Below are 23,702 nucleotides of genomic sequence, written 5' to 3'. Positions count from 1 at the left end.
TCTAGCTGATGATCTTGACTGGGTTTAAGTTTTTCGAAATTCAGATTCTCTATTTACAGATATCTTAGCGTCAAAGAAGACCATAATAAATAATAATAGCTGCCATTTATTGAGCAACAATTATGTGCCAGACAGTTACTCCCTAGGCTCCACAGTCCACTGCAATAATTGTTCCCAGTTTGCAAATGAATAAATAGAGGCAAGGAAGTTGAGGTTTTGACTTAGGTCATCAGTGAATAAGAGGCAGAATTTATATGTTGAAGCCAATGTAACATAGAGGTCAAAGGTATAAATTCTCTCTAAAGACCGCTTGTTGTGCCCCTTGGGAACAACTAGGGCAGTTGTGAATATAAGATGGTTCAATTCATGGGAAAAAAACTTAGAAAATATTGAGTTATGGGTGGTACTACTAACCCAGTGCCCCCGCCCTGCTATGTACGTTCTTTCCATGATCTGCTTCCTTCAGAAAAAAAGCCAAGCTGAGCCTGGATTGTACTTGACATTCACTAATTTTTTCCTAAAAATACTACTTTTTAATCCCCTCTTTCCATCAGAATTTTTCTCTCATAACTAAGGACTAATTTAAAAACTTTATATATGTGTGTTGGGGGGCAGTTGACAACTAGAGCTTAAAAATAGTGTCCAAAAATTTTTTTGTGCCCGTTTAAAAGTATTGACTGACAGATAAAGTAGGATCGACCATCTAGACCTCACAAAAACGTGGGTTTCTTGAGTTGGGTTGTCTTTGATGGCACAAAAAAGAAGCCCCCATTTCTCATCTACTCCTTCATTCTCTCAGCCCACATGTGTGTGTGTTCTCTTATGTACCTATGATGTGTCTGGTCTTGTGAAACTATGTATTTTTTTTATTTTGGGAATGTTCTCCCAAGATCTGTGACCAAAGCCAATTGGTTTTGTGTGTGTGTGTATAGTCATTTGATGTAGCCTTCTCCTACCAAGCCTGTCCTGACATTTCCCGAGACACTGAGTCATCTCATGTTCCATTACAGTTGGTTTAAATCAAATGTCATCCCCCCCTCTGAGGTCTTTACCCACCCCTTGACTTCTGCCAGCACTCCCTTGTCTGGGTCCTGCGGAAACTGTATGGCTGCTTATGGACAATCCTCCCACCTCCTGACAGCCTGGATCCTTTCTTTTTTCCTAGTGACTTCAGATCAGCCTGTGTGCCCCCTGGGCTTTCACCTTCCACTGGCCCACTTTCTAGCAAAAGGGCTAGAAACCCAGAGTGAGATGACAGGAGAATGGAGCTGGAGGAACTGATTTAGTCACTGGGTCTTTGAACAATTAGCAAGCGAAAGAAAGTTGGTTAATTTCTTTCTTTCTTTTTTTTAATTGCAGGATAATTGTTTTACAATATTGTGTTGGCTTCTGCCATACAACATCCTGAGTCAGCCACCAGTACACAAGTGTATGTCCCCTCCCTCTTGAACCTTCACCCCACTCCCGTGCATCCCACTCCTCTAGGTTGTCACAGAGCACTGGGTTGAGCTCCCTGTGCCCATACAGCAGCTTCCCGCTGACCATCTATTTTAGGGACGGGGGAGCCTGGGGGGCTGCCATCTCTGGGGTCGCACAGAGTCGGACACGACTGAAGTGACTTAGCAGCAGCAGCAGCAGCATTTATATGGGCTTCCAGGTTGCGCTAGTGATAAAGAACCTGCCTGTCAGTGGAAGAGACAAAAGAGACATGGGTTCGATCCTAAGGTTGGGAAGATCCCCTGGAGGAAGGCATGGCAACCCACTCCAGTGTTCTTGCCTGGACAACCCCATGGACAGACAGTCCATAGGGCTGAAAAGAGTTAGACACGACTGAAGCAACTTAGCATGCAGGAGTGTATGTATCTCAAGGCTACTCTCTCAATTCGTCCCATTGTGTCCAAAGTCTGTTCTCTAGTTCTGTGTCTCTAGTCCTGCCCTGCAAATAGGTTCATCAGTCCCATTTTTCTAGATTCCTTATATTTGTGTTCATATATGAAATTTGTTTTTCCCTTTCTGACTTACTTCACTCTGTATAACAGGCTCTAGGTTCATCCACCTCACTAGAACTGACTCAAGTATGTTCCTTTTCATGGCCGAGTAATATTCCACCATATATATATGTGTGTGTGTGTGTGTGTGTGTGTGTGTGTGTATACCACAACACTTTATCCATTCATAAGTTTCCACTATGTCACAGACAGGTATTGTTGCCAAGAAATGGGTTACAGACAGTCAAAGTGATTTGGAAATATACTCAATTTGGAAACAGTTTTTTTTTTTTTTAATTTTATTTTTAAACTTTACATAACTGTATTAGTTTTGCCAAATATCAAAATGAATCCGCCACAGGTATACATGTGTGGAAACAGTTTTAATGTAGAGTTCTTCAGAACATGAAATGCTTCATCCCTTAGAAGTGACATTAAAGATGGAGGATAAGCGAAAGCGGCATTGCATTGATCTTCACTGTGTTCCCAGCACTCTGCTGAGTACATTACAGCCACTAACTTACTGAAATGCCGCATCTTCTATGCAAGATACTTATTAATGTAACTGTTGTTGTATCTTCTGGTTGAGATATGTATTATTGTTGTCATTATCATTATCCTTAATTTCCAAGTAAGGAAATAGGCTCACGGAGGTAAAATAAGCTGCTCAAGTTCACATAGCTGGGAAAAGGTGTCAGGATGTGCCTGCTCCGAGGGCTGTGCTCAGGACTGATCCACCAATGATGTATTAATAATACCACTTGCCCTACTGCATGGTTTGAGCCTCCTCCTGAGCATGAGTCCTGACAATGGAGCAGTAGAGTGAAGGGCTTGAAAAGAAACCAGACTGAGACAAAATATGAACCTTTCCATCACCCTTCCTTCTTCCTGAACCCTAGTCCTTGCCTCCCCAAAGATGTAGAAAAATGAGTTGGGCAGGGGGTGGGGTGGGAGGAATTGGGAGATTGGGATTGACACATATTGTCATTCAGTTGCTCAGTCATGTCCAACTCTTTGCGACCCCATGGACTGCAGCACACCAGGCTTCTCTCTCCTCCACTATCTCCATTGAGTCAGTGATGCCATCTAACCATCTCATCTTCTGTTGCCCCCTTCTCCTTTTGCCTTCATTCTTTCCCAGCATCAGGATCTTTTCCAATGAGCTGGCTCTTCACATCAGGTGACAAAAGTACATATATACATGCGTGTGTGTGTACACGTGAATGCACGCACATGTGTACACTCAGTCTTGTCCAACTATTTTCAACCCCTCGGACCATAGCCCGCCAGGCTCCTCTGTCCATGGGATTTCCCAGGCAAGAGTACTGAAGGGGGTTGCTCTTTCCTCCTCCAGGGGATCTTCCTAATCCAGTCATTGAACCCACATCTCCTGCATTGACAGGCAGATTCTTTACCACTGAGCCATCTGGGAAGCCTCATGTTGCTGTTGGTGTTCAGGCACTAAATTGTGTCTGACTCTTTGTGAGCCCATGGACTACAACATGCCAGACTTCCCTCTCCTTCACTATCTCCTGAATTTGCTCAGATTCATGTCCATTGAGTCAGTGATGCCCTCCAGCTCTCTCATCTTCTGTCATCCCCTTCTCCTCCTGCCTTCAATATTTCCCTACATCAGTGTCTTTTCCAATGAGCCAGCCCTTTGCATCAAGTGACCAAAGTATTAGAGCTTCAGCTTCAGCATCAGTCTTTCCAATAAATATTCAGGGTTGATTTCCTTTAGGATTGACTGGTTTGATCTCCTTGCTGTCCAAGGGACTCTCAAGAGTCTTCTCCAGCAGCACAGTTTGAAAGTATCAACTATTGAGCACTCATATATGTCTATATGTACATGTGTATATGTGCACATTATTCATACTGGGTGCAAAATTGATAACTAATGAGAACCTACCGTATAGCACAGGGAACTTTACTCCGTTCTCTGTGGTGACTCAAATGGGAAGGAAATCCTAGAAAGAGAAGGTATATCTATATGTGTAGCTGATTCACTTTGCTGCTTAGCAGAAACTAACAGAGTATTGTAAAGCAACTGTACTTCAATAAAAATTGATGAATGAAAATTAAAATTAAAAAATAATTTGGGAGTAAATCGAGCACTATGCAGAGAATGAGGCACAGTTAGGACCCCCCCTTTTAAACACAACACTATGCATAATCCCCCCAATTCCCTGTTACGGAAGCCCTTCTCCTGCCCTTGAAGATTTACAGTGACATTAACGGTCTTCAACTGGGTCAAGTTCAAAGTATTTTCTGGATGAACAAGGGAAACTCTCAACCCAAGACAAACAAGCAGAGTTCCTGTGGATGGCTTGCATTCTGCCGAACTCTTCTGTTTTTATAACTGATTTAATAACGACTAGTGATTGCCTGCCATCTTAAACCAGTCCTCGAGAATAGTCCTCATGTATGTGATGTTTGCTTGTGCACAAACTCATCTTTCTACATAAATCCAGGTAGCAATACCTGTGTCTTTCATAGGGATATTTACATAGAGGAATGCCACAAGCCACACACAATCTTTTCTTTTTCTTTAAATAAATTATCTTTAAAAAATGTAGTCTCCTTAACCTGGTTGTAATATTGTGGTTTCTGTTTGTAAAGTCCGGCTCTTAAAAGAGCAAAGTGAAAGAAAGAGAAAAAAGGCCGAGTACATTTTACATTAAATGCAAACCCTTTTCTTAAAAACTTTCACAGTATTCCAAAATACGTTTATTAAATCTCCCCAAATATGTCCCCCAGAACTAATTTTCATTCACTTTGCATTAGCTTGTTTATTGGACTGGAATTCCATCCCCATTTGAGGCAATTAATTTGAAGAGTGACCACACACCTGCCCACACTCCTTCCAGAACACCCACACACATATGCTGAGACCCAAGCCACCGGTGACTGGGTTTTTCGGCCTTTTTCCCTTTCTCAGCTCCTCTCTGAGCTATTTTCCGCTCTTGCCTGCTAAATAAATTATCTGTCTCTTTGCAGGACAGCGACAACCTCTGGTGGGACGCGTTTGCCACCGAGTTTTTTGAAGATGATGCCACATTAACCCTTTCATTTTGTTTGGAAGATGGACCAAAGCGATACAGTAAGAAAGCAGTTTATTTTCTCTAATATTTCCTTTTTTTTTTTCTGCGCCTGAAAGAAAACCACAGGGGTCTTCAGAGAATAGAATGCTGTTGACAGGCTGACAGTGTTCCCTGCCCTCCTGCCTCTGATCAAGGCACTGTCACCGGGCGGCAGCCTGACTCAGAGGCGGCGCGCTGTTTCCTTTGCAACTTAGGATGTCTAGGCTTCTGCCTGTTTGGAGAGCAAGGCAGATGTGAACCAAGTTCCCCAGTGATTGGTGGAGCTGAATTGTGGACAGTTGCCACCCCTCACTTCCCTGCAAACCTTCTTTATCCTTGACAACTCATACTTCACATGCACCGTTTTGCTACTGAAGTTTCCTTTAAAAAAAAAAAAGTCTTACAGTCACGGTATCAGCCACATCCTTCTAATCCCCTCTTATCAATTATCTCAAGTATTTATTTGACAAGTGCTATGTTTTCTTGCGGGCGGGGGAGGCCACAGCTGCTTGGAACACACACTTTGGGATTCCTGTTGACAGAATTTATAGTTCCTTGTCTCTCCAGCGAGTGATAACTCTGTAAAGAACCACAAATTACAGCCCGTGGCACCTTGGGTAACAGCTGATCTGTCCTGATTAGGTTCAGCCAACTTGTCAGAGATGAGATTTGCTAGTTATGCTGGGAGACTGAGAGGCATAGATGCATCAGCACAAAAGCAATTAATGTCCAGTTAGATCAGGAGAGATGCATTTTCAGAAATCAGCGTTGCGCGGTAGGAAAGGATCTGTCTGTCAGAGGGTAAAGCATCCCAAATGTCACAAACACGGAGCTGATAATGGGAGCAGTCACAGTATGTACAAACGGGTCAGTTCAGAGCATTGGGTAATTGATAGGTAATAGCAGTCTTGATAAACACCATGAAAAGATCTGACGGCTTCTAAATGTATTGCAAAGCAATTAGCGTACAATAAGTGTACTTTTTTTCTTAATGCTACAGGGCTTCAGATAACTTAGTATTTGGATCTATTGCAAGATGATGTTGATTAATTATGCCAATACATGCATGGTGATTTTGCAAAAGTGGCAAACTGGTGGGGAGCAGGACAGCTTGCTCGACGGAAGTTCAGAGCCAGGAGCATCTCTTTAGATTTGTATATTGCAGGCTTTTAGAGGTAGGGGACATATTCAATACGTGTTTTGTATGAGAGGGGCAGCTTCTCTGCCAGACAAGGGGCTGTTCCAGAATGTCTTTACATTCGACATAAGGACGCCTGTTGCAAGCGCCAGCAGACCCACTTCACCGGGGTCCTAATGAGTTCCCTGGCTTTTCTGTGCGTGGGTGCTCCCAACCTCCTCACACCCCAGAGAGTGGGAGAGTCGAAGCTACTATCTCAGAATTCCCTGGGAGATGAATGAACTCAGCAATCTAACAGTTACTCTCTCCCCAAAAGCCTGCCTGATCAATGATGAATAATTGCGAACCAAGCAGTCATCCATCCTCCAAGCCTTATTTTTTTTCTGAGGCATAAGCTCAGATAACTTCAAGTTATCATTGTTTCATGTTCCTGTGCTTATTTGTGTGTGTGTGAATCCATCAGGGTCTGCTCGGGGAACTAGAATTACTAATAAAACAGATTCTCAGTCTTCCATCTGTCCACTCCTGACCCCAACATCATTTGCGGGGGGTGGGCGGGCAGTGAGGCATGATCAGGGCTCTTTGAAGATCTTATATTCACGTACAGGAGTGCCTGCCTGACAACGAGCCATTGTTGCCCAGGCTTCTTTGTTCCTCTGAGCCAAAATATTTCCTGAGCGGCAGAGAGAAACAAAGATGATTGACAGTCTGGAGCCGAGCCTCATCAGCTGCTTTGCTGACAGTCGGGTGATGTGCGCACGCTTGCTGATGTGCGGGCTAGTGACAGCTGATTGACAGCCGAGGACCGGGAGATAGGGAAGATGAAGGATGCTTGGAACGTCTGACACACGCTGTTTATGCAGCGCTCCGAGCATCTCGAGGCTACCTTAACCCGTTGGCGGTCCAGGCACACTGTGCCGGCTGGGCAGGGAAAACGCACGCTGGCCCCGTGCTGGGGGCTGCAGCCTTTTCTTGACACCTTGCAGGGAGCTGAGAGCTGTGTATTTCTGAGAGAGAAAGTAGGACTTGGCTATTACATTTATGTATGTAAGACATTTCTGCAAATTACTTTCATTCTAAGTACCAAGAAATATTCCAGGTGAGGTTTACTTAACCCTTACTAGAAAAAAACTTTTCCTTCTCCCTCCCTATCTCAGTGTTTTCAGAGGGTCTCTCAGCTCAAATAGATCGTATCTCAAAGCTACCGTAAATCCTGTAATATGTGCTACTTCTTTATTTGTTGCCTGTCATCCTGTAATAGAATGTTATCTCTCTGTGCACCGGGGCTTTGTTTTATTTATTGCTGAATTATCAAGTTAATACAGAAACTGGCACAAGACAGGTGCCCAATAAATACTCATTGAATGACTCTATGAATGGACATTTTGGGGGAAAATTTTATACCACCAAACAGAGGTCTTTGCACTTCTTTAAATGGGGAGAACTCAAACCAACGTGCTCTGCTTGGTTTTCAAATAAGTTCTAGGGTGTGGTTGGATCTATTTTAAGTTGCACGGTTGGGACGGGGATGAGATGGTTGGGTGGCATCACCGACTGGATGGATATGAGTTTGAGCAAGCTCTGGGAGTTGGTGATGGACAGCCTGGCGTGTTGCAGTCCATGGGGTCTCAAAGTCGGTCACGACTGAACAACTGAACTGAACTGCACTGGGAGGGGGAAACCTAATCATATAATAATTCAGAAAGTAATTATGTTTGGGAAGATACACTACTCTACCATTTATTATTTATGTTTTGGCTGTGTGGCATCCAGGATCTTAGTTCTCTGACCAGGGATCAAACCCCTGTCTCCTGCATTGGAACTGAGGAGTCCTAACCACTGGCCTGCTGGCCAAGTCCATTTGCTCTGCCTTTTAGAAAGTCCCTGTTGCTCCAACCACCCAGGTCCCTACTCTACTGATGGGAGTAGGCTCCCTCCTCAGGTCGGGTATGATGGGAACTGCCGATGGAGACTGCTGCTGTCTTCCTAGAAGACTGGTGTGTAGTTGATGAGGAGAGGACCCAGAGGAACAGAGTTACTGGAAAACGTCTGCCATCGGGCTGTGCAGCGCCTAGGGTTATGTGCCTGCCGCTGCCTCGTGAGCCATCCTGAAGGTATTTTCCCAGCAGCTGGAGAAACCCACAGTCCAGGGAGGTGGTTTCTCTTTGGGTGTGGTGGACTCTCGAATGGGGAAGAGGGCCAGGCAGAAGAGATTCCTTCTTGGTCAGCAAGTCCAAGTTAAAGATCAGGAGAGCTGAAGAGTGTCTTTTCTGGAAGTGGACCCTTCCTCGGCCCCCAGAGCCCCAGCTGGTGAGTTGCGAGGCCTCAGGCTGACCACCTCCAAAGTCAGAGTCAGGGCACCCTGCCCCACCCCATCCTACCCTTTCATCTCCCACTGCCAAGGGGGAAGAAATGTGTGTCAATTCACACATTTCTGAAAACACCAGTCGCAAATAATAATGTGTCTTATTTGACGGAGAAGACAAGTGAGAAGAGGAAGGGGATGGCAGAGCCCTCTGCACGCTCGTTTTGCAATTTTAAGGTGCTGCGTGATTTTCTCCTCCATCTTGTACGGAAGTGACCATTCTTAGGTTGCCTGCTCACTGTCAGCATCAAGCAAGGGTCAGTTTTCCTCTGCACCTTTTCTGGGCACAGAGCAGAACTGTGGGCACAGTCTCCCCAGCTCCTGGTGACCAGCACAGACACTTTTGGTAAAGACACTGGTTAACCCCCTAAAGAGACCTAGGCTAACATCCAGGGTCACGATGGCTGTATTCTTCATCTATAAGAAATACGTGATTGCCAGTTCATTCAGGAAAGGGTTCTCTGCTGGGAGAGATGCATGGAGAAAGTTCTCTTGTGTTTCATGGAGACAGTGGAGAGACTGGGAGGCAGTTGGATATATTCGACAATAGAAAGCACACAAGGATTCAATGTGAACATTCTTGGGTCTTAACTTATGCCTTGATTATTAAAGAGAACCTCTATTTCCTCATCTGTAAAATGGACTCAATACTACCATCACTGGTTTATGGTAAAAATTAAGGAGATAAGATGATCAAAGACCCTTGGAGCATTTAAACAATGTAGCAGTCAGCACTAGTATTCTTTTTAATATTTATTGATTTATTTAGGGCTTCATTTGTGGCTCAAAGGGTAAAAAATCTGCCTGCATTGCAGGAGACCTGGGTTCCATCCCTGGGTTGGGAAGATCACCTAGAGAAGGAATTGCTTACCCACGCCAGTTTTCTTGCCTGGAGCATTCCACGGACAGAGGAGCCTGGTGGGCTACAGTCCTTGGGGTCGCAAAGAGTCAGACATGACTGAGCCACTAACAAACACTTTCACTTTTTATTTCTTTGGGTGCATCAGGTCTTAATTGCAACATGCCGAATCTTTCATTGTGGCGTGCGGGCTTCTCTAGATGTGGCGCCTGAGCTCCAGAGGGTCGTGGCGCCTGAGCTCCAGAGGGTCATGGCTCAGTAGTTGTAGCTGGTGGGCTTAGTTGCCCTGTGACATGTGGGGTCGTAGTTCCCAGACCAGGGATGAAACCCATGTCCCCTGCATTGGAAGGCGGATTCTTAATCACTGGACTGCCAGGGAAGTCCCCACTATTATTACTGATAACAATACACAGCTTGGGCATCAGTGAAGCTTCTGTGCATTGGAGAGGCTTGCTGTGGTCAAGTCCTTATCAAGTACCTAGAGCTTGCTGGGCAGCAGGGAGCCCACAGACAGCTTTGCTGGGCAATTCCTGCTGAAATGCAGCATTGAAGTGACCACCCCCTCCTAGGCTTTCCACTGCAGAAAACCCACAGTCATCACTGGTAAGTGAAGTGGGAGAGGAAGTGAAGAGTGACTGAGTGTGTGTGGGCTCTGGGCTTTGGGGGCTGACGACTCCAAACTCTACAGTATGTCCAGGTTGGCCTTGTTCTGGAAATTTGGTGGGGAGGGCTGATACAAATACTAAAATGCCATCTTATTTGGGGGCACTTCTCATTGGCCCCCAGTTTTTTAAAAAAATTTTATCCCCCTCATTATTTTTAGGGAGAGGTGCGTGGTTCAGGTGGAGAAGGAAATGGCAACCCACTCCAGTGTTCTTGCCTGGAGAATCCCAGGGATGGGGAGCCTGGTGGGCTGCCGTCTATGGGGTCGCACAGAGTCGGATGCGACTGAAGCAACGCAGCAGCAGCAGCAGCAGCATGGTTCAGGCAGGAGTTCTGGGTCTGATACCTGGATTCAGACCCACCTTTGCTTTTACTTGATTACCGTCAAACTACTTGATCCCAGCTTCAACTCATTTGGACAGAGATCATGCATGTATGCTCCGTCATGTCTGACTCTTTGGGACCCCATGGACTGCAGCCTGCCAAGCTCCCCTGTCCATGGAATTTTCCAGGCGAGAATACTGAAGTGGGTTGTCATTTCCTTTTCCAGGGGAATCTTCCCAATACAGGGATCAAACCCGCGTCCCCAGTGTCTCCTGCGTTGGCAGGCGGATTCTTTACCACTGAGCCACCCTGTCTTTTACTACCTGTGTGATTTGGTCCCAGTCACTTTTGAAGCATCAGCGGCCTCCTTTGCAAAGCGAGGGTTTGACGAGATGAGGCATGTAAATTTCTTAGCAGAGTTTCCAGCACACAGAAAACAGCTCCATAAACAGGTGTTGTTCTTCAATTGAATTCCAATGAGCGTACCTCGGCCTCTAGATTGAGATCGAGGGCAACTCAGATAACACAGTCGTTGCTAATCCTTTAAATATTGTTCATAATTTGAGGGTGACGGGTCCCAGTAATTTGCCGTCTCACAACCCATATTGTGCTGAATCCCACGTTCCTTCCAGAGTAAAGGTTTCTGGCAGGACCGCACACCTTTATAGTCACATGAGCCGAAGACTGTTTTTGTTTCCTCTGTGGCTTCTGGGGGTTCGTTTATTTCACCGTCCAAAAGCATTAAGTTGTTTGGGGCATGCCATCACTCTCCGTGCTGTTTCCTTAGTCGTCAGACCCCACTAGATGTTTGAAGACCTGCACGTCGGCCCCTCTCTGGAGCAGTTTCTACACTCTTACCTCTCTTTTACATTTTTTGTCCTGTTTCCCTTTTATTCTGAAAATTCTGATGGCAATATTGATGCAGTTCTTCAGTTTTGTCTTGTAATATGTGCTTTTATGTGAGGTGTATTTGGATGTGTGCCCTTAAGGTAGAGAAATTCTATAAGGCCCGAGTAGCTTGCCTATCTCTGGTTGCTGTATTTTTTTCCCCTGGTTTATATTGGTTCACCTTGTCCAGCTGTGTTTTTATTGTGCTTGCTATATCGGAATTCTGAAAACATTTCCCCCCGCTTTCTTTTTCTCCCTGCAATATCACCTTACATGATTAAAAATATGTTTCTGGCAAAATGATTCCTTGAATTAGCATTTTGACACAACACTTAATAACTATTAGGATATGAACATGAGTATGTTTTTTTAGTAGTACACCTATATATTTTCTTTCTTGTTTTTATTCTTCAACTAAAGAATATTTTATTAAAAAATTTTTTTTGCAACGTTGTTTTGGCTTCTGCCATACAACAGTGTGAATCAGCCATAATTATACATACATCGCCTCCCTCCCTAACCTCCCTCCTCTCTCCCCATCCCATTCCTCCAGGTCATCAGAAAGTGCAAGATCGGGCTCCCTGCGCTGCACAGCAGTTTCTCACTAGCTATCCATCTTACCCCTGAGAGTGTACTTTGTCCGTTCGTCCCATGCTCTCCTTCCTGTGCTGCATCCGCAAGTCCATTCTCTACATCTGTGTCTCCATTCCTTCCCTGCGAATAGGTTCATCAATACCATTTTTCTAGATTCTATATATTCCATCTCACCCTCTGTCACCCCCCTTCTCTTCCTACCCTCAATCTTTCCCAGCATCAGGGTCTTTTCCAATGAGTCAACTCTTTGCATCAGGTGGCCAAACTATTGGAGTTTCAGCTTCAGCATCAGTCCTTCCAATGAATATTCAGGGTTGATTTCCTTTAGGACTGACTAATTTGATCTCCTGGCTGTCCAAGGAACTCTCAAGAGTCTTCTCCAACATCACAATTTGAAAACATCAATTCTACAGGGCTCAGCCTTCTTTATGGTCCAACTCTCACATCCATACATGACTACCGGAAACACCAAAGCTTTGACTAGATAGAGCTTTGTCAGCAAAGTGACATCTCTGCTTTATAACACACTGTCTAGGTTTGCCACTCTTTTCTTCCAAGGAGCAAGCATCTTTTAATTTCGTGGCTGCAGTCACCATCTGCAATGATTTGGGAACCCAAGAAAACAAAATTTGTCATAGGATTGTGAGCATTTGGAGACCTGTAGCTTCCTCGAGAGGCATGTGCCAATTAGTCCAGGGGTTCTTCCTCTGTGAAGTAATTTTGTTCTTCTAAAAATTCTTCATTCTTTTTCTTTCTTTTTTTTCTTTTTTTTTTTTCCATTTAAGGAGGTAGAGTTCAAAATCCCTGATTCTGGGTCCTTTTTAGCCTTTGCTCCACCAGAGCTGTGTGAAATTAGGTGTGTGAGGTAATGAACCTCAGTTTTTTTATACATAACATCAAGGTGATCAGAATGCCAACATCCTAAGATACTTGTGAAGGTTTAAAGTGAGGTGAAAGTGAGAGTTGCTCAGTCGTGTCCAACTCTTTGCAACCCCATAGACTATACAGTCCATGGAATTCTCCAGGCCAGAATACTGGAGTGGGTAGCCTATCCCTTCCCCAGGGGATCTTCCCAACCCAGCGATGGAACTATGTCTCCCGCATTGCAGGTGGATTCTTTACCTGCTGAGCTATAAGGGAAGCCCAAGAATACTGGAGTGGGTAGCCTATCCCTTCCCCAGAGGATCTTCCCAACACGGGAATTGAACCAAGGCCTCCTGCACTGCAGGCAGATTGTTTACCAACTGAGCCACCAGTGATTAAATAAGATTAAGTAACACACACCTTAATCTTCAATCACTTCTCCCTGGTGATCTCCCCAGTGATGGACAGGGGGGCCTGGCGTGCTGCAGTTTATGGGGTTGAAAAGAGTCGGACACGACTGAGCGACTGAACTGAACTGAACTGAACACGTACCTTAGCTTAGTGCTGTCCATGAAAAACGCACAGAAAATGTTTATTGCTTAGATAAATGAATGGATGGATGAATAAGAGAATGAGTTGAACCTATGATATGCCAGTCACTTGGTATTAATACTACTTCCCTGGCAGCTCAGCTGGTAAAGAATCTGCTTGCAATGCAGGAGACCCCAGTTCAATTCCTGGGTTGGGAAGATCCCCTGGAGAAGGGAAGGGCTACCCACTCGAGTATCCTGGCCTGGAGAATTCCATGGACTGTATAGTCCATGGGATCGCAAAAAGTTGGACACGACTGAGCAACTTTCACTTTCACTTTGGCATACATGTAAAGGATAGTTCCCTTCTTTTCATCATTTAACACACAGTAGGAAAATCTCTGGCTCTGGGCAAAGCTTGATCAAATTTGTCTGCCATAGAGAAACCTTGAGAATGTAATGACCAACTGGGAGAAAAGTTGATACTAATGGAAGATGGTGACTTAAATAAACAAGTGCCAAACTATTACAATGATGATTGTGTCACTTCCGTTACATAATGACATCATTGTCTTTGCCTCAGGTAACTCAGGAAAATGCTATTCTCTGATGGAGCTGCACTATAGGATTTCTGGAAAGGTCTAGTATTTGAAATTGTAATTCTAGTGAGTTATCCTTTTCAACAGAAGTCTTTATTGGGCTGGCAAGATTTGGAGTAAATTAAGTTCATTTACTTAAACAGGCATTCATTTAAGTTCATTTTTCTCTTCACTCATTCGTTGATTCATGCATTCAGAATGCACCGAATTCTTGCTTTTCCCCAGGCGTTGTAATCGTGGGTTAGGTAGTCTTGAGAGGAAGGCAGTTCATCACTATTTTTTTCATTGAGTTTTAATTTCATTTAATGCAAAACTCTTGCCTTAAATTAACACAATCTGCTAAGTAGCACAAAGAGAAAATATTCTCGCAATGTTAATGCAAAATCTAGGATTAGTTATATATTAAAAAAAAAGACCTCAGAGAAAGCCTACAACTGATGAAGGAACAAACAGACTTCTGAAGGGAAAGATGAGCCTGAATCTTTTCTCATCTGTGGTTTCAAATTGCTGATATCAAGAAATGAAAATTGGTCATAGCAATAGATTCAGCATATCTCCCATTCACTCATCTGCTAATAAATCCCACACTAACAATCAAATGACACAATGGGCAGAAAAATGTGTTACATAAAGTGCTGTTTAAGTTGAAAGCATGATTATCCTCATGTTTATAATTGACCTTTTGGGTTTGGTGACTTTGTTTTCCCTTTATAAGCCAAGCAGTTAGGAAATCTGGGAGGAGTGCTGGATCTTTTCTCAGGGGGCCAAAATTCACTGTCAATATTATACAGCTTAAGCAAGTCAGACTTATAACTATTCTCAAGAGCTGGGTTGAGAGGTCTAAAGGAGGTTCTAGCCAAGAAATGGACAAAGATGTCTCACTTTTGAGACTGTGTGACTATGATATCTATGGAGTACTGGTATGTACATTTCTTGACTCTTGGTTTCATGGGTATATTCCCACTCTCATTTGCTTCCCTGTGGTTCTCAAACCAATATGGCACTGCCTCACGGTGGGTAACAGGATGAATGTAGCCAACTTTTCGCTATCACAGTGATAGTTGATGCTACCGGCATTTATTGTCAGGAGCTGGAGAAGATAAATGTCCTACTCAATAAAAAACTATTAAGAAACATCTTACCTGGCCCTCTTCACATCCAATTTACTCCTCATCTTGAAGGTAGTGTTGCTAGATAAAATCTAAAGTATACAAATGCAATACATGGGACATAATTAATACTACAAAATCGATTGTTGTTTATCTAACAATCTGAGTTAAGTAGATGCCCTGTGTCTGTCTTTCTTTTTTAAAGCTGGCAGCCCTACCAAAGGACCCCAGCTCACGCTCAAATATGAAATCTAGACAATTCCAGAGCAGTTCTAATGGAGTGTGAACACTATACATTATATGGGAAAATCTCTGAGAGTGTTACTTGGCCCTGTTAGGCACAAGCGTCTTGCCTCTGCTTACATTCAGCGACTGTTCTCATGAGTCTTACCTAAAGAATAAAACACCTCAGCAGCGGGGGCATGGTGTGGGTTGGGGGGGGGGAGGGCAGCAGGCTAAAGCCTGCCTGATTTTGAATCCAAAGTCCATATTGCAGACCTTCCACAGTTGACTATGCTGCACTTGGGCAGGTACTGAGCACACAGGAGTGAGAACTATCACCTGCCTCAAAGGACCTTACAGTTTAACAGGGGAGATGGAGATAAGCAACTGACTCCAGTGCAATAATATCCCCACAGTGGAAGCCTAAGGCTAACAAAGTCCTTGGGGCATAAAGGAGAACGTGATCAAATCTGCTTCCAGGAGAAAAACTCAAACTGGTAAAGGGGTCTTTCCAACCTTCTAAAACCTTTGGTTCTTTGAAGCCATGACAGAAAACACACTACCAGGATACCTTGCAAAGATTAAGTTTTCAATAAGTATTTGTGGATTAGACAGATGATAGAGCAAGGGTGTGTGCCTGCTCAGTTGCTCAGTTGTGTCTGATTCTTTGCAATCCCATGGACTATAGCTTGCCAGACTCCTCTGTCCCTGGGATTTCCCAGGCAAGAATACTGGAGTGGGTTGCCATTTCCTTCTCCAGGGTACCTACCTAACTCAGGGGTCAAACCCATGGGCTCCTGCATTGCAGTAGAATTTTTTACTGCTGAGCCACCAGAAAGTCCATAAATAGTATCAATATGATCCATGGGAACTGATTATTTAACCCACAGGCACGTTAACTGTACATACAGTTTTTCTCATGTTTTAATAGATGTCTACAATCAAAATCTCTAGCTTTAGTGACTCATTTTGTATTGTAGAGTAACAGAAAAGTCACAGAGCAATTTGGAAGTTTGTCCATAAAGAGAACTGAGACTTAGACTTAACATTTTAAACAACAAATGAAAATCATATCTACCCATAAAAAAGATGTGGTACATATATCCAATGGGATATTACTCAGCCACATAAAGGAACCAACTGTGCCATGTGAAGACATCAGGATGGACCTAGAGACAGTCCTACAGAGTGAAAGAAGTCAGAATGAGAAAAACAAATATCGTATATTAACACATGTATGTGGAATCCAGAACAATGGTTTAGATGATCTTATTTGCAAAAGAGAAATAGAGACACAGATGTAGAGAATAGACATAACGGATACTAGCAGGGGGAAAGGGGGCGTGGGATGAACTGGAAGATTGGGATTTCCATATACACACAACTGATACTATGTATAAAATAAATAACTAGTGAGAAACCTATGCTATAGCCTAGGGAATCCTGCTCAGTGCTCTATGGTGACCTATATGGAAAGGAAATCCAGAAAAGAGGGACATATGTATCAGTGTAGCTGATTCACTTTGCTGTAAGCAGAAACTAATGCAACATTATAACTACACTCCAATAAAAAATAATTAAAAAAAAACTAACCAACCTACAATACTAGGTTGTAGGTTGTTTAGATATTAATACAATACTCGCGAAGAGTCGGACACGACTGAGCGACTGATGTAATCTGATCTGATCTGACAATACTAGGATCAATTGCTTTTTTTCTTTTCCTTTAATGCTTTGGGCCATAGGTTAGTGGAGTATTTCAGTACACAGTCTGCCAGCCTTCCTGGTAAGTCCGACTGTGTCATCAAATTTCATAGAATAAGTAGCCCTCAACAACCGTACCTAAATCTCTGTATTGAATGGATCTTTCTGGACACAACTGCAGTTGAAATACCTATTTATTTATTTAACTTTTCTCAAGGACTTTCCAGGTGTCATCTACCTGTGCCTTTGTGATAAGAAGAGGGATGAGCAAACATTCTTGTCTGGGAGGAGCTGAAAGTCTAGTGAGCTGTTGCTTCTAGGATTTGACTATTGGCGGATCTTAGCTGGACTTTTTTCTTATTGCTGCCATACGCCTCTGTTTATTAACTTGTTCTTTAAGAAAAAATTAATGAATGAATTTATGGCTGCACTGGGTCTTCATTCTTCACGAGGGCATTTCTCTAGTTGTGGCACGTGGGCTTGGTTGCTCCATAGCATGTGGGGTCTTCCCAGACCAGGGGCCGGACCAGTGTTCTCCGCATTGCAACATAGATTCGTAACCACTGCACCATCAGGGAAGCCCTATAAACCTGTTCTTATTAATGCCCACCATCACATTTTTAGATTCTACATCTAAACGTAGCATTGATAGTATTTTCAATATAAACCATTTTGAAAACTCAGTGTTAAGCTGGAATGTACGTGGTATTTCCTTGGTACTATACTGGTTTGTGAAGCTCTTATTTAGTGACATCAGCTGACTTGAAGCACCCTCCCCCACAAACCAGTGTATAGTTTCATCTTCACTATTGTGTTATCTTTGCAGGTTGTGAGGACACCTTATTTATGCAAATGGGATAAAATAAACATTTGTTGAAGTCAGGTTAAATTAGCATTCTCCTACAACTGTATTAAACAATGTCATGTGTATTTTATTAAGAATAGAGAGGTTCCATGACAAAATCACCCATTGGGGTGTGTTTCATTATTTACTGTTTAATCAAGGTGGTTGTTTTGGAATATTTAAATTCAGGAGCTTACAGAACTTAGTGCCTACTTGTATTTTGCTTTTATTATTCATTCCAAGAGAATTCACTTCGCATAACCATTATAATGTGCTTATTTATTTTTATGAAGTTGGTCCTTTCCCAGTTGGTGCTGCCTTTAATGTATTCTTTGATGAGAACTTCCCTGATGCAGCATTATCTTTGGGTTTTCAATAAGTCAGGAGGACTTGAAACTGACAGCAATCAACTTTAATAATCATTCTGAAGATCTGTAGAAGGAGGAAGAAGGTCACCTGGGAGCCTGGTCATAAAGCCATTCCCTTTTCATGAGACAAAGTCCCATATTATATACAGCAATCAGAGTATTATATTACTTTTTTAAAGACTTTTCTAAAAATATATGTGTCTTACTTAATCCTGCCTTTGAATAATCTGATTTGGAATTTGATTGTCTTTTTTTTAACTTTGAAAAACACATCATTTGCTATGTGAGAATGGGTTACTTCTACTGAGGACAATGGAAAGACAGAAGTTCTAAAATCAAATTATGGGGAAGCTTAGTCAGTAATGCTTGAGAGGATATTGCCTTACAGACATATATGCTATCTCCATGTTGCTCTCATATTCCAGATAAAAATCAACCACTTAAGATGTTTCTCAATAAAAGGCTATTTGTGTGTTGTTTCAGAATTAATGAAAACTTTGAATATATTCCAAATATTAAAGTTAGTTACCTGAGAGATGTATTTGCCCAAGAAACACTTCCCTTGGAAATGTTTGTCACATCATACGTGTGAAGGAGTGGTAGCATTCGATAAAGTCAATAGCACTTATTCACTTTTCAACTGAGGCATTTAGGACACTTCAACTTTCAAGCTTTAAAATAATAATAATTATCAACTTTTTCCAGGTTGCTTGCATGTTAGTGGTAATTGCTCAGTTGTGTCGGACTCTTTGCAACCCCATGGTCTGTAACCCACCAGGCTCCTCTGTCCTGGAATTCTCCAGGCAAGAATACTGGAGTGGGTAGCCATTCCCTTCTCCAGGGGAACTTCCCAACCTAACTTAATGTTCCCACGCTTATTTGCTTCTTTTCAATAGGACCATAAGAGAAATGATATAGGGTGTTTGACTGATTATGTAAATAAACTGCTAATTACATCTTTAATATTTCCCCATACTTCTAGACACTGTACCTGAATGTATTTCCTATAAAATGCTTTAGTACATAGTGCTCTATTATTTTTTTAAAAAGATGGGCCCAAAATCAGTAATTATGAGCGTTATTATTCAGGTTCACAGCAGTGTGGCTGCTATTCTTCACTTGATAATTACCTTGTTAAACTAATGTCAGACCAGCGCCATACCTTAGTTAAGAAAATGGCCCACCAGCTCCATGCCAGCAGGCCCAGCTGTGAAAATATTAAAAGATCTATTAAATCCAGACTCCTCTTCAACATTGCCTCATTGACATTAGTTATGGAAGTTCTGAGAAGTCACGTATTTCTCAGTAGATGTTCATAATTTATTTCCTGAGGTCCCATTGCATCTGTTGACGGTTGATGCTTCCAACTGTATTTTCTCCATTCTCAGCTCTGGGCTTTGTTGCCAACCATGTCTGTGTGTGTGTGTTTGCATATGTGTGCATGCACACACATGCACATTCTAACATCCAATTCTTTGTGACCCCATGGACTATAGCCCTCTGGGTTCCTACGTCCATGGGATTTCCCAGGCAAGAATACTGGAGCAGGTTGCCATTTCCTACTCCAAGGGATCTTCCTGACCCAGGGATGCAACCCACGTCTCCTGCATCTCCTGCATTGGCAGGAGAATCCATTACACACACTGTGCCACCTGAGAAGTCCGACTGGGCACTGTTTAATTGACACCATCCTCGCTCAGAACCTCCAGGGAGCAAAGAGAAGACCCATCCCCAGGGAAAGGAGAAATGTGTATGAGACCATTTCTCTTCCTACCTTCCCTGGTTTTGCATTCCAGTTTTATTTATTACTTCTTTCCCTTTGGAAAAGGGAAAAAAATCAAGATCTTCCAATATTAGCTGTGGTTTTGCCTAAAAAACAAGACAGTTACCGATTCCAATTTTTAGGCCAAAGTAATTCTAGCTCTGATCTTCTAATTTGCTAAAAAAGAAAGAGAGAGAGAGATACTTCATGGATTCTTCCTTGATGTTTTTCAAATATGGCCAATAGTAACCTCCTGGGTTGGTGGATGAGTTCAAATGACAAGTATTCTGATCATGGTTTGCAGTTTATAAATGCTTTTCATAAATCAGGAGCATCTGAAAGCTCATGGAGGGAAAAGACTGGACCATGGTCTCCTCTGCACCCTCAGGGCCTGTGGCTGTAAGGGAGGAAGAGAGGGACCATGGCTCATATTTGCTGAGTGGGATTGGATGGTAGTACCTCATTCCATCCTTGCTATGAGCCCGGAAGAAGGTATTATGCTGATCGTTTGTACTGTAGAGATGAAAACTCACTTGCTGTCAGTGTCTATATTGAAGTCCATTTTTCTTCCCATTTCTCAGCATCTTTTTTAAACAGTAGAGAATTTTTAAATGCTGCTGCTGCTGTTGTTGTTGTTCAATTGCTCTGTTTTGTCCGATTCTTTGTGATCCCATGGACTGCAGCGTGCCAGGCTCCCCTGTCCTTCACCATCTCCCAGAGTTTGCTCAAACTCATGTCCATTGAGTTGGTGATACTATCCAACCATCTCATCCTCTGTTGCCCACTTGTCCTGCCCTCAATCTTTCCCAACATCAGGGTCTTTTCCAGTGAGTCAGCTCTTCGCATCAGGTGGTCAAAGTATTGGAGCTTCAACTTCAGCATCAGTCCTTCCAATGTGTATTCAGGGTTGATTTCCTTTAGTATTGGCAGGTTTGGTCTCCTTGCTGTCCAAGGGACTTTCAAGAGTCTTCTTCAACACCACAGTTTGAAAGCATCAATTCTTCAGTGCTCAGGCTTCTTTTTGGTCCAACTATCACATCCAAACATGACTACTGGAAAAACCATAGCTTTGACTGTATGGACCTGTGTCAGCAAAATGATGTCTCTTCTTTTTAATACAATGTCTAGGCTTATCCTAGCTTTTCTTCCAGGGTGAAGTGTCTTTTAATTTCATGGCTGCAGTCACCATCTATAGTGATTTTAGAGGCCAAGAAAATTAAATCTGTTAAATGTTACTTGTTTCGATTTAAAAACAAAAACAAAAAAACTAACCTCTTGCTCTGAATTCTGGAGTCTTCTCTATCCTCATCGCTCCTTCCAGAAACAGCACAGGTTAAGAAGAATTCTTTCTTCATGGGAGCACATAGCCCCAGCATAATTTTGCCCATCAGAGTTAAGTGCGGAGCACTTCAATCCTTCCAACGTTGCTGCCTCAAAGCTGACATTTATAAATTTTCTTTTTCAGCACAGTATGGGATCCTCCATATGTCTTCCATAATAACTATCTATGTTTTCAGGGAATCTAAAGATTTATTTCCTTCCAACTCCTTGTTGCTGGCATTTTCTCCAAGCCTCCAAAACTGCCAAGAGATGAACTTCAATTTAGAGGAACTGTTACGTTTGTCATTGTGAATTTGCTAAACTTTGGATAAATTTGAAGATTTATGCTTATTCCCAAATGGGCCCTGAGAATATCTGTGAAGCTCAGAAAGTTCATGCTTGACTTCCTTTCCGTTGTTCTCAGTAAACAGGTCCTTAAATCTGTGCAGTCTCCCTGCCTGGGCACTGGGTTTGTGTCATTGTCTAAACCTGGACACGTTTGCATTGCCAGGAACTCAGATGTGACTGATTTCTAGGTGTGGGGGATGAGTCTTCTTGGGGCCTTGTGCTTGTGATACGTTATGTCTGTATCTCTAGAATGATCCAATTGGAGAAGTCGTTCAGTAGCTCAGTCGTGTCCAACTCTTTGTCACCACATGGACTGTAGCCTACCAGGTCCCTCAATCCATGGGATTTTCCAGGCAAGAGTACTGGAGTGAGCTGCCATTTCCTTCTCCTGGGAATCTTTCTAACCCAGGGATCAAACCTGGGTCTCCCGCATTGCAGGCAGACGCTTTACTGTCTGAGCCACAAGGGAAGCCCCTACTGGAGAGGGTAGCCTTTCCCTTTCCAACCCAGGGATCGAACCTAGGTCTCCTACATTGCAGATTCTTTACCAGTTGAGCCACAAGGGAAGCCCAAAAATACTGGAGTGGGTAGCCTATCCCTTCTCCAGGGGATCTTCCTGACCCAGGAATTGAACCAGCGTCTCCTGCATCGCAGGTGGATTCTTTACCAACTGAGCTATCAGGTAAGCCCCAAATGGAGAAGATCTTACATTAACTCCTCACTTTAATAGCCCAGACCTGTGAGACAGAGAGCCTCCAAATTATGACCTTATCCTGCAGTAACCCATAACCTTGGTTATTATACCCAATCTCTCCGAACCTCACTATTTTCATCTATAAAATGAGCATAAAGTATATCTGGCTATGGCTTGGTGGTATTTGTAAATAGAATACATGCAATCCCTGATGCATGAGAATTTACCAACAGTATCAGTTCAGTTCAGTCACCCCGTCACGTCTGACTCTTTGCAACCCCAAGGACTGCAGCAGGCCAGGCCTCCCTGTCCATCACCAGCTCCTGGAGCTTGCTCAAACTCAATGTCTATTGAGTCAGTGATGCTATCTGACCATCTCATCCTCTGTCGTCCCCTTCTTCTCCTGCCCTCAATCCAATTAGTCAGTTCTTCACATCAAGTGGCCGAAGTATTGGAGCTTCAGCTTCAGCACCTCCAATGAATACAAGTAGCTATTTTAATATTGACAGATAACCTACCAAGAAGTTGACTTGGCTTTGACTTATTCAAGGCAATTGGCTATTTGGTGATAGAGCCAGGATCGAATTCACTTCTCTCGACTCTTTATAAAACACAAGATTCCACTTAGTGTCCAGCTAACAGTTCTTCATGGTTTATAAACATGGTTTATGGGGACCAGGTATAATTTAATTTTGTTCTTTGGATCATCTTCAAAATAGTTCAGAGCCAAGTACAATATAAAATGTCCCTAAATTCTTTGAATTCAATGGTGTGCCAAGAAGTAGAAATCAGCTATCGAACGGGTGTTTCAGTTTTCTGCCGCAGCATATCAAATGACCACAAACTTAGCAGCAGCAGCTTAAAATACACATTTGCTATTTCACATTTTCTAAGGGTCAGGAGTCCAGGCACTGGCTAACCAGATCCTCTGCCCAGGGTCTCATAGGGTTGAAACTGATGTCGGTTAGAACTGTGACCCCTTATGAGACTCAGGACTATTGGCTGAATTCAGTTATTTTGTGTCTGTAGGACTGAAGTTCCCCGTTCTTGCTGGCTGTTATTAGAGAGTATTTAGAGGTCCAACGGAGAAGGCAGTGGCAACCCACTCCAGTGTTCTTGCCTGGAGAATCCCAGGGACGGGGGAGCCTGGTGGGCTGCTGTCTATGGGGTCGCACAGAGTCGGACACGACTGAAGTGACTTAGCAGCAGCGGAGGTCCTAAATGTGTCCCCTGCACAACATGGAGACTTGGTCTTTCAGACCATCAGGAGACTCTCTCCCTTCTGACATGAGGGATTCACTTGATTAGGTCAGGCCCACCAAAAAGAGTCTCTTTATTGATAACTTAATCTGTTTAAGGACTTTATTAACCTCTGCACAATCCCTCTGTGATCTCATATATCATAATCATGGAGCAACATCTCATCACTATCTTAAGTG

The 23,702-nt window shown here is 43.1% G+C and overlaps 1 protein-coding gene and 1 long non-coding RNA gene across 8 annotated transcripts in view; both read left to right on the top strand.

Annotated features, from left to right (window-relative positions):
* LDB2 (LIM domain binding 2) overlaps positions 1 to 23,702 on the top strand; it is a 453,308-nt gene that overhangs the window by 161,355 nt on the left and 268,251 nt on the right. For all 7 annotated transcript variants that reach the window (XM_055589162.1, XM_055589160.1, XM_055589161.1 and 4 more), the window contains exon 2: positions 4,986 to 5,088. In XM_055589162.1, the coding sequence (XP_055445137.1) occupies positions 4,986 to 5,088 (103 nt within the window). The remainder of the gene's footprint in view (positions 1 to 4,985; positions 5,089 to 23,702) is intronic.
* Positions 5,115 to 23,702, top strand: part of LOC129658134 (uncharacterized) — a 36,589-nt gene continuing 18,001 nt past the window's right edge. Inside the window, exon 1 of the long non-coding RNA XR_008717284.1 lies at positions 5,115 to 5,921. This is a non-coding gene — a long non-coding RNA (uncharacterized LOC129658134). The remainder of the gene's footprint in view (positions 5,922 to 23,702) is intronic.

The sequence above is a fragment of the Bubalus kerabau genome, chromosome 7 (assembly GCF_029407905.1).
Source record: "Bubalus kerabau isolate K-KA32 ecotype Philippines breed swamp buffalo chromosome 7, PCC_UOA_SB_1v2, whole genome shotgun sequence".
NCBI lineage: Eukaryota > Metazoa > Chordata > Mammalia > Artiodactyla > Bovidae > Bubalus > Bubalus kerabau.
This window is presented reverse-complemented; position numbering and strand designations above follow the sequence as displayed.